The sequence below is a fragment of the Aphelocoma coerulescens genome, chromosome 3 (genome assembly GCF_041296385.1).
Source record: "Aphelocoma coerulescens isolate FSJ_1873_10779 chromosome 3, UR_Acoe_1.0, whole genome shotgun sequence".
Classification (NCBI taxonomy): Eukaryota; Metazoa; Chordata; class Aves; order Passeriformes; family Corvidae; genus Aphelocoma; species Aphelocoma coerulescens.
The window spans coordinates 44,281,330-44,291,709 of NC_091016.1; the positions used below are offsets into that span (position 1 = coordinate 44,281,330).

At 50.0% G+C, this 10,380-nt stretch overlaps 1 protein-coding gene across 1 annotated transcript; it reads left to right on the forward strand.

Moving 5' to 3' along the window:
- The first annotated feature begins 1,367 nt into the window (after positions 1-1,367).
- On the forward strand, positions 1,368-8,420 carry CYP1B1 (cytochrome P450 family 1 subfamily B member 1). Its single transcript, XM_069010009.1, has 3 exons — positions 1,368-2,056; positions 2,839-3,855; positions 5,539-8,420. Exons 1-3 carry the CDS (start codon positions 2,037-2,039, stop codon positions 6,149-6,151), a joined length of 1,650 nt encoding a protein of 549 aa, XP_068866110.1. The 5' UTR covers positions 1,368-2,036; the 3' UTR covers positions 6,152-8,420.
- The last annotated feature ends 1,960 nt before the right edge of the window (positions 8,421-10,380 follow it).

Genomic DNA, 10,380 nt, shown 5'->3' on the forward strand with positions numbered 1-10,380 from the left:
TTACTAATGAGAGTTGTAATGCCTGGGGTTTAGGCAACTTATAACTATGGACACCAAGAAAGGGCAAATTTACCTGCTGGCAGTAGGAAGTGCCCAGCACTATAATCCAAAACTCAGGTAACTAATCCAAGCTAGTCTTTACCACCTAGATCCAATGCCCAGAACAGACCTTCTGTTCAGTGACAAGACATCAGTGCCACCCAGATCTTCTTCTGGAACTTTGCCAGAATAAGTCCATGTCTCTTCTTTGACATGAGACAGATGAAGGAGGGAACGGTGACAACTTTTCCATAGCTGAGTGCTTATAGCATGTGAAATTTGGGTTCAGTCTTCTGATCGTGATGGAGACATCAGAACACCTTAACCATAGTGCCTTAGGGATGGAGCTGTCTTTGCTAGTCCTTGAAGCTGGGCTATGTGCTGGGCTGGCTGCAGGATCCTTCCAGTTCACCCTAGAAGTGGGGCTGGGAAAGGGAAGCTCACTTTTTCTGGCACTGCTCAGAAAAAGTGGTTTTGACGCCTCTGTTGCTTGCCAGTGACAGGAAGAAGCTCCAAGCCAACAGATGATCCAAGGCTGATGCTAGTCTGAGGAAGAAGTAGTATCACCGACTGGAAGAGCCTGGGACAATGACAACAGGCAGGATTACACTTCTTAGCAAAGACAGAAGCAGTAGCAGCCTGGCCAGGACCAGGCTCACACCCTGAGCTGGGTTAACTCCCAGCATCTAATTTTGTCTAATCCCTAAATGCTACCAAAACATCCCATTTTCTTCCCATAATGTGATTGTAAAGAATCTTAAAAAAATGTTGTATTTTCAGATTTTTCTTGTTACTGCAAAAATTACAACAACAAAGCAAAGGCATTCTGGTTTCTTGGGGAACGATTTCCTCCATATCTGAGGGTTTCGCAGTCCCCGCTCCCCGTGGGAGCCGGAAAGCCCGGGGGGGGCTTGGAGCGCCGTACCCACACGCCTCTCGCCAGCTCTCCCGGTGCGGGCGGAGGCGCCAGATTTAGGAGTAAAAAGGCGCCGTAAGCGGGAGAAAAGCGAGCGCAGGGCGGAGGCGAGGCCGGAGGGCACCAGAGCCGGCCGGGGTGCGAGCTGCCCAGCGCTTCCCAGCCTCCTTCTCCCCGGAGCGGGTGTCAGGTATTGCGAGGAGGGGTAGGGGCCCGGGGAGGAGATGGCTGGAGGCTTTCCAGCCCCGGCTCACGCAATGCTAACTCCGCACGCAACGGGGAGGCGACAGGCGGAGGAGGGGAAGCTCTTCGGCTTCCTCAGCCCCTAAGATGCAGGCGAGACTTCGCCTCCCGACAGCGAGAGCTGCGAGCCCGCCCGCCACCCCTCTCCCCTCCCGGCACCTCCTCCGCTAAAACTTTTGGCCCCGGCCATAACAGCATCCGCGGCTCAGCCGCTCCGCTTGGCGAGGGCCCAAGGGCAGCTGGCAAATAAGTGCGACCCCTCAAGCCAGGGGACGGGCCAGGCAGCAGCGATTTGCCAGCGGGGCGGCCCGCGTCCCGCCCGCACCGCGCCGCGCGCCGCGGATGCCGGCGGGTTTAAAGCCGGGAGTGGCAATGCCAGGCGCCCAGAAGTGGCGGCTCTGGTGCCGGCTGAGCCTGAGAGCAGCGGGCCGTCCTCTCCGCGCCCTCTGAGCCGCTCGCCTTCGCTCCCTGCGGCGGGCTGGGCTGGCCCCGTCCCGTCCCCGCAGCCCAGCAGCCGGGTGGGAGGGAGAGACAGAGGGAAGGGGCGCAGCAGCCCGCTCGCTCCCGGTCCACGGGGCTGCTCGGGGCAGGTGGCTGCCTTGGGGCGAGCTCCGAAGGGTTAAAGCGCTGGGAAGGTGATAACTCTGCGCTGGGATCGGGCGCAACTGGCATTTGCCTGCGCATGGCCTGGCAAGCTCCGGGTGACAGGTACCGAGGCTCCTAATGAGTTTCCCAAAGCCTTGGATCTGAACGCTGCCGTCGCCGCTCTCCTCCCGCGGCTGTCCATTAGAGCTGCCGCCGGCTGCACAGCTCCTCTCCATCCTACCCAAGGTCTCGGATGGAAGCAGCGTGCAACAGGTCAGTTCTGCTACAGGAGCCCGCCGTGGCCGCTTATTTCATCCCTTCTTCCCCTCCCTGCTTGTGAAAGGCTGGAGTAAATGGTAGGAGCGGGCGGTCCCCGGGCACGGGGATGGGAAGCGGGACCAGTCAGCACTGCCACGCCGAGTCCTCAGGCATTCCCCGCAGGAGCGGCATACCGCGAGCCTGCGATGCCGCGACGGGCACGAAGGTGCGGGAAGGAGGGAAGGGTTCGGGACGGAGGGGGCTCCTCGGCCGCCTGCGGAGGTTTCTCCAGAGTAGCGCGAATTCCGACAGTGGGGCGGGAAACCTGTTTCTCGTAAGGGCTTTTTTTGCCGCGGGGAGCGATGTGCAGCGGCGGAATTAACCTGTCTCCGGCGCACGGCGAGTGCCTGCATCTCAGGAGGCTCATCAGGCGAGAGCATCCTCCTGCTTCCCTCTGTGCCTGTCTCAGCCGTGACCTGTTGGAGCTCTCGCTGAGAACTTTCCCTACCGGCGGAGAGAGAGCAGCGGCCCCCCCGCCAAATACGACTTCGATCTCTTATTAGGAACTTGACACTGGATTATCCATTATCCCTTGTTTTTTGCACAGGATTCGCGGGGTTTTAGGCACACGAGGAGAACACAGCAAGGACTTGCCCGGACTCCGAGGGCTGGGACAGCTGCCGGCGCTCACCTCCGCCACGCCAGCGCACCCCGTCCGGGCTTCCCCTTGCCCGCGGGACCTGAAGGTTCCTCCCCCGTGGGGACGCTGACCACCGACTTTTCCCTTTCCCTTGCAGCATGGCCCTCGAGAAGCTCGGGGAAGCGTTGGGCGGCATCCCCCCGTTGCAAAGCTCCCTCCTGCTCCTCCTCTGCCTGCTCGCCGCCATCCACCTGGGCAAGCTCCTCCTGCAGCATCAGCAGCGCCGGCGGCAGGGCCAGCGACGGGCGCCGCCGGGACCTTTCCCCTGGCCCCTGATCGGCAACGCGGCGCAGCTGGGCAGCGCCCCGCACCTCTCCTTCGCCCGGCTGGCCAGCACCTACGGCGCCGTGTTCCAGCTGCGCCTGGGGCGCTGGCCCGTCGTGGTGCTGAACGGGGAGCGCGCCATCCGCCAGGCCCTCGTCCGCCAGGGGGCCGCCTTCGCCGGCCGCCCGCCCTTCCCGTCCTTCCAGCTGGTGTCGGGCGGGCTCAGCCTGGCCTTCGGCGGATACTCGGAGCTCTGGAAGCTGCACCGGCGGGCGGCGCACGCCACGGTGCGCGCCTTCTCCACGGGCAGCCCCGCCACCCGCCGCCTGCTCGAGCAGCACCTGGTGGGCGAGGCGCGGGCGCTGGTGGCGCTGCTGGTGCGCGGCAGCGCCGGCGGCGCCTTCCTCGACCCCTCGCGCGTCCTGGTGGTGGCCGTGGCCAACGTGATGAGCGCCCTGTGCTTCGGCCGCCGCTACAGCCATGGCGACGGCGAGTTCCTGCGGATCGTGGGGCGCAACGAGCAGTTCGGGCGGGCGGTGGGCGCCGGCAGCCTGGTGGACGCGCTGCCCTGGCTCCAGCGCTTCCCCAGCCCCATCCGCGCCGCCTACCGCGCCTTCCGCGACCTCAACCGCGACTTCTACGGCTTCGTCCGCGGCAAGTTCCTGCAGCACCAGCGCAGCTTGCGCCCCGGGGCCGCCCCCCGCGACATGATGGACGCCTTCATCCGCCTGCAGCGGGAGCAGCCGTGGCTGCAGCTCGAGCACGTGCCCGCCACTGTCACCGACATCTTCGGCGCCAGCCAGGACACCCTCTCCACCGCCCTGCAGTGGCTCCTCATCTTCCTCATCAGGTATGTGCCGGCGGAGGCGGCAGCACACCGGGGCGCCCCACCGGCCCGGCGTGGGGGGGACATGCGAGCCCGCCCGGGGTGCGAGCGCCCGCCAGCCCAAGGCGAGCCCCGTTTAAACTGCGCCGCACGGACGAAGGCGCTGCTGGGAGGGCTCCCGCGGCGGGAGCAGCGGGCCCGAGCCAGGGCATGGAGCTCGGGGTCCGGGCAGAGCCGGGGGCGCGGCCCCCGCAGGGACCCGCCGTCGGGTCGCGGGTCTGCGGGACCGGGCAGCGCCAGCCCGTGCAGCGCCGAGTACCTCAGCGGCCTCCGATTAACTAACACGGAAGCTCTGGGAAACCTGCCAGAAAGAGATAAGAAAGTATATTAAAAAAAAAAAAAAATCCGACACAAGCCCACCCTACTCAGGCGGTCGGGTTATGTTGCATAAAGAGAGGCTGGCAGAAAGGCAGAGTAAAACCTGAAAGTAACAGATTTTAGCAGGTCAAGATCAAGGAGATCATAGGAACAGGATAACAACTGCTTAAGCACGATAAAGAGTTCGTGCACCGGTTTACAAACCCGCTATTATGCTAAGCTGCCGGGGTGTGTGCCTTCCTCGCCATTGCGTGACAGGGCAAGGCAGACCCCTTGGGCAGCCGGCGGGAGCGCTGCCCTGGCACCAGCCCGTCCACCGGGGAAGCTCGGCGAGGGGAGGTGGTTTAAGAGAAGGTGCCATTACACTGTCTTTCTTGCCTATCCTGGCTTTCTCTTTCATCGCCTGCATAATTTGTAAGCTTATGCAAACATTATCTACTCAGTCGCATTTTGAAAAAACAGGCAAATATTTAACACCCCCAGTGTTCACGTAACTTTTTGGGTTTCTCCTCATTTCTCATGTTTGCCCAGCACTTGACATGTGAGTCTGCTGCAGGAGGAAGAAGCAAGGATGCAGAAGCCAAACTTGAATACTTAAAGCAAATGAAAGCTCCTTGGCAGAATGTGTGCCTTTAAACAAGCAAAAGATGTCAAGATGTATTAACATTTTGATCTTGTTTGGTTACTGTGTGGTCTCCCAAACTGCCCAGATTTCAAGACAGTCTTCTTTAAATACATTATAGAGAAAACATATTTTGATATTAATTAGAAAATACATTCTCAAACTAAAAGTGGGATGTTCATAAAGCCATTCTGACAATTTAAGAATTGAGATTTTTTTTTTCTAGTTTAGAAACCCACAGGCTTTCAAATGTTTGAAATATGTCTAGTGATAAAAAACTCCATGCTAACTTTTAAAAGTCACATACAGAGTTGGAAAATCAAATTCTTGTTCCCATGGAAAATCCAATACTTAGAAGAGACAAATAATTCTAGTTTTAGAATTAATTTTTGAAATTGGATCAGAATATTCAGTCTCAGCACACTTTAGGTGATTGTTATTTTTTATGTTGAGAATCAGTTACATGGGATATTAAAGTAAAATCTGAGCAAATCTAAAATTACACTAGTGCATGGGACGTTTGGATTTTTCTCTCAAAGAATTCAATTGAGGTCTATGCATTCCTGCAATATATTTAAACTTTGCTCGAACTACATTCTTTAGGGTAGGGGTAAGGTTCTGTGAAAAATGTTTACAGCAAGGATTGTTCGTAAGAAAAATCCTTTGGAAGCGTTACGTATGTACATAAGTCTTGCTTTAAATGACAGGTACCCAAAAGTGCAGGCTAAAATGCAAGAAGAAGTGGATAGGATTGTTGGAAGAGACCGTCTGCCATGTGTTGAAGATCAGCCTCACCTGCCCTACATCATGGCTTTCCTGTATGAATCCATGCGTTTCAGCAGCTTTGTGCCTGTGACTATCCCACATGCCACCACCACCAACACCTTCATCATGGGCTACCTCATTCCCAAGGACACCGTCATCTTTGTAAATCAGTGGTCAGTGAATCATGACCCAGCAAAATGGTCCAACCCAGAAGATTTTGATCCAACGAGATTCCTGGATGAGAATGGGTTCATCAATAAAGATCTTACCAGTAGCGTGATGATTTTCTCATTGGGAAAACGTCGGTGTATTGGAGAGGAGTTATCCAAGGTGCAGCTCTTTCTCTTTACCTCCATACTGGTGCATCAGTGCAATTTTACTGCTAATCCAAATGAGGACCCTAAAATGGACTTCACCTATGGGCTGACCATTAAACCTAAGCCATTCACCTTGAATGTTACACTTAGAGATACTATGGATTTGCTTGATCAGGCTGTCCAAAGACTGCAAGCAGAGAAAGCAGCCAGTGAAAGCCAGCTGTCAGCAAATGCCTAAGCAATAAACCTTGCATCTAAAGATAATTCCCCTTGCCCTTTTTAGACTTATATAACTCATAGTTTGTTCTGGTGATATTTTTGGTACATAGCCAATATTACACCTTATAAAAGCAGGAAGAAAATCTGTACAAGGTATAATTCAGTTGTCTTTTCAATTCCAGGAGAGCCAGGGGAACAAGATATTAAATGATAAAACATATGCAGTTTGAAAGTAAGCCTTTTCTTTTCTAGCTTGTTCACAAAAGTTACCGTTGTAAAGTGCTTTTTATCTACTGACTGGTTGGAGTATCTCCCAGAACTGTCTCTACAAGCCTTTCCATGTCACCATGCACTATGCCTTAACTAAGTTTGCCTTCAGAGACTCCATATTCCCAAGTGAAATCTCTTCTTAAAAAACAAATAAATTTGTTTTCCTCAGTTGCTCAGAACACTACAGCCTGCTTCTGAATTCACTCACTGGAAACTGCCACAGGCTCACGGCAGCTCTGGTGTTGTGGCTGCTGGGATGTACTTTAATGCCTCAATAATAAGTGTTCAAATGATTTTTGGTAAAATGACAATGTAAAGTCTTGCCTTCAGCATTCCAAAATGTTTACATAAATGCCTAAAAAAATAAAAGTCTTGCTTGTAAGCGTGTTTGAAACTAAAATTCATGTTTTATATGAAAATGAACAGAATGTCCTAATATAGTAACTTTCAGTAGTTTTGAAAGATCAGAATTCCTTTGTGACTAGATGGCAAGGGTGATACAAATCATATGCTAATCTGTTCATTAGCATGTTCAGGAACAAAATAAGTATTTGAATTAGATTTATAAAGGTACAGCTGAATCTTATGTTTCTCTAGGAAGGAGTTAATATCGTTGTCCCTAGGCACGTAGGTAAGTCCAGTAAAATACACATTGGCCAAGGTAATTAGAAGTGAGATTGGGAGGGTTTATATTAAAACATGAATGCCACAAGCCTCAAGTAAAGCATACAGCAAATAATATCCCTACTCACTAATCATTCTGTTAGGTTGAGTTAAATAGTGTATCTGAAAATCAATTATGTACTTGTAGTACAATCTGTTTGGAACAAAGTCTCCGAAGGAAAAGTAATGTTACATGTTACATTAAAGTACACATTAACTGAAGAAAAAGTACTTTTAAAATATTTGCGAGGCAAAGTTCATAAAATTTTTTTTAAGATACCTCTTATTTTAAAGTAAAACACACATGAAACTTCATGGCATTGAACCTCCGGCTAATGTTTGTATACACAAAGCTCCATATTTCTCTAGAAAGCAAACAGCCTGATTTGAAAAGTGTTAGGCACTTCTTAGGAGCTGCAGATCACCTTCAATTACATATGAAATCCATCAGACATGAGCGTATCTCACATGACTTGCTGTGCTCAGCCAAGTACTTAACAAGGTATTAGTAGAGCTAAAAAAATAAGGGTACAGTGCTACAAAGTGAGGTATCTCTGCTGAGGCCCAAGCAAGTAAGGATTTGCACTGTGACTTCCGACAGATGACCAGTCTTTGTCACCTTAGCAGCAGGGACAGAGCTGCTACTGACTCTGGGAAGAGCTGGGTTAACAACACAATCCCAATCTTAAGTACAAGCTTCGCTACTGATTTAAAAAACCTGAATCAAGCCTACAAGCACTGCTCTATAATCCCACGCAGTCATAATGTACCTGTTTAAAGTCTCTGACTTCCTTTGGCATCTATACTATCTTTTTAGAGCTAAACAAAGCTTTCTGCTACATACACATGGAGTAACCTCAGGCGTTTTTCTGAATTACGTACAAGTCTGTGATACCCCAGAACTTAGCCTATACCTGTGAAAAGCTTTATAAGATACTCAGCATTTTCATATGGAGATCTACATTAGATCAAATGCTAGCAAGACAATTTTTCTTGTACCTTTGTAAGTACTGTTATTAAAAGGAATAAAGCATGTAACCTACAGCTGAATAGCTACTCTAATGCAAGGATCATCAATACATATTTTAATAAAAAAACGGCTTTTGCAATTTTGTACTCTTCCAAAAGCTTTAACTGTGCGTTGGCTACTAGTGCAAAATCCCTCCACACTGCTCGTGTCAGTCAGGGGGTTACACACTGTATAGCTGTTGGTCACATAATGTCTCATGTAATCTGTGAAGTTACTCAAAGTTAGTAGCACCTATTTAGAATGTATGCAGTCATTTAGCAAGCTAAATTCTATGGTCATTTTGAGATGTATCGTTGTGTTACCAAAATACTAAATAAAATTATTCTTACACTACCATTGCTTAGTTTATACACAGCTTTCTAACATCAAGATAAACAAAATTATTATTTCTGATTTGGAAAGTATTATTATTTTAGATATTTGTTCATATGCTTTGCACCTTCTTCCCATTTCTGGATTTTAAGGTTTTTCCTCCATGCTGCCCGTACAGCTTTTCAGGTCTGCCTGCCTTTCATACCTTGCCATCTGTGTTCAACTTCCGAATGCTCCTTGCTAAGAACATTCCCTGCTGCTCACCTTGGCACTGATCTGAATTTTCTCATGTCCTTTGCATTCTTCTAATACCTGTAAATCTCTCCTCAGCCTGCACAATCTCCTATGCTATGATTCTTCCCTTTGGCATTTCATTTACTTCCACCTCCCCTCTTTTCAAGCCCACAGACTGGTTTTTCTTTCCCTTTTCCCCTCCTATATACAGTGCTGGCATCTATATACTCCCAACCCTGGGACCAATTCATGCTCTTTTTGGCTCTTTTGTTACTGCAAATGTAAAACATTTCTTCATGATGAAGCATCTCCCCCACCCCTGGTCTTCTTTTCCCCAGTCTGCTACACAAGTCTGCTTAGTTCAGACCTGTCTTAGAAATGACCACATTTTCCCTAAGCCCAGGGAAGTGGAACAAGAGCTGGGTGAGACAGGAGGCTGGGCAGACTGATGAGCAGTAGCTTCCTTCTGATTTGAGATATTTTTAAGCCGAAGTTTCTCCTATGGGGGCAGGATCTAAGTTCAGGCTGAGTTGGGGAAATCAGGAGGAGGACATGTTGAAGATAACTTACAGAGACCTCCTAGGAATAGCTAAGGGCCTGTGGAGTAGGTGTAGTGTCCAGATATCCTGTGCAGTGCATACATGGCAGGGGCTGGCCAGTGGGACAGTGCTGATTCAGAGCGGGTGTGCCTGGATAAAAGCCAAGAATACCTCCTTCACCAACCTGTGACTGGATCACCACATCAATACTAGGCAAATACAGGTTGCTCTTTCTTCATGAAGAAAAGCAAGAAGAAACTAAGCAGCTGTATTCAAGGCAAGAGTTTTCCTTTAAAAGTCTTCTTGCTCAGGTTGTAGTGATTTCAATGGATTGGGAAAGCCAAATGTCATTCACGCTTGCTTTCTCTGTGTATGTGCACATACACTCAGCCCATCTCCCGGAATTTTACTAACATCCTTTATTCAGGCTGAGATAAGGTATTAAAAAACCAAAACAAGCATCATAAAGCAAAAAAGCCCACAAACCCCCCAAACAGGAAGCCTGGAATTAAGCATACATTTCTTAGAGAGCCAGTAGTTGTCAGACCATCCCGCTACATAACAAGGAAGGGAAGCAAGTAGGCTGAACCAGAAGGGTTGATATGGAATATGTTTATACCAGTCAAGTGTACCACTACAGACCTTACAAAACCAATAGAAACTTGCTGGCTTCAGCAGAAGTCAGTTCAGAGCTGCTGAAATCCATAACAATAATATAACAATAAGGAAAAAGGCTCATCAGAACCTGAGCAACAAGTGTGGGGGATATCCAGGATCTCTGCAACCACTGTTGGCACCAGCACAGAGCTGGGGCTACCCAAATCAAAAAAGAGTCTCTCAAGTCCCTATGCTCTGGGTCTTTGCTGGGTGTCTGGGGACAGCAATCCATCAGTATAGTTAACTCAGGAGATACAGGATGCTGAGGCATTTCAAGTGCACATGGGCAGAGGTAGGGAAGGGAGCGGATTCACAGGGGACCCATTAACGGTGCATAAATCAATTGCAGAGCTATATATGAGTTGTTTGCTGGAATGGCTGAGAGCTGTTCAAGGAAAATATATGTCCGGACTACAGCAAGATTTCAGCTGGGAAGGAAGTGTGCACAGGGTCTCTGATTTCCAGGGAAAGAGAGGTGGTGATTTTACATTGCCTGTAAATATATCTACAGACACGATATGCCAGGATTAGGGTGATAAGAAT

What these genes read in the sequence shown, in the direction of transcription:
- CYP1B1 (XM_069010009.1), top strand. Translation starts at nt 2,037, where the DNA reads ATGGAAGCAGCGTGCAACAG. An exon ending in ATGGAAGCAGCGTGCAACAG is followed by an intron (nt 2,057 to 2,838) that starts GTCAGTTCTGCT and finishes TTTCCCTTGCAG; the next exon opens with CATGGCCCTCGAGAAGCTCG. An exon ending in CTCCTCATCTTCCTCATCAG is followed by an intron (nt 3,856 to 5,538) that starts GTATGTGCCGGC and finishes TTTAAATGACAG; the next exon opens with GTACCCAAAAGTGCAGGCTA.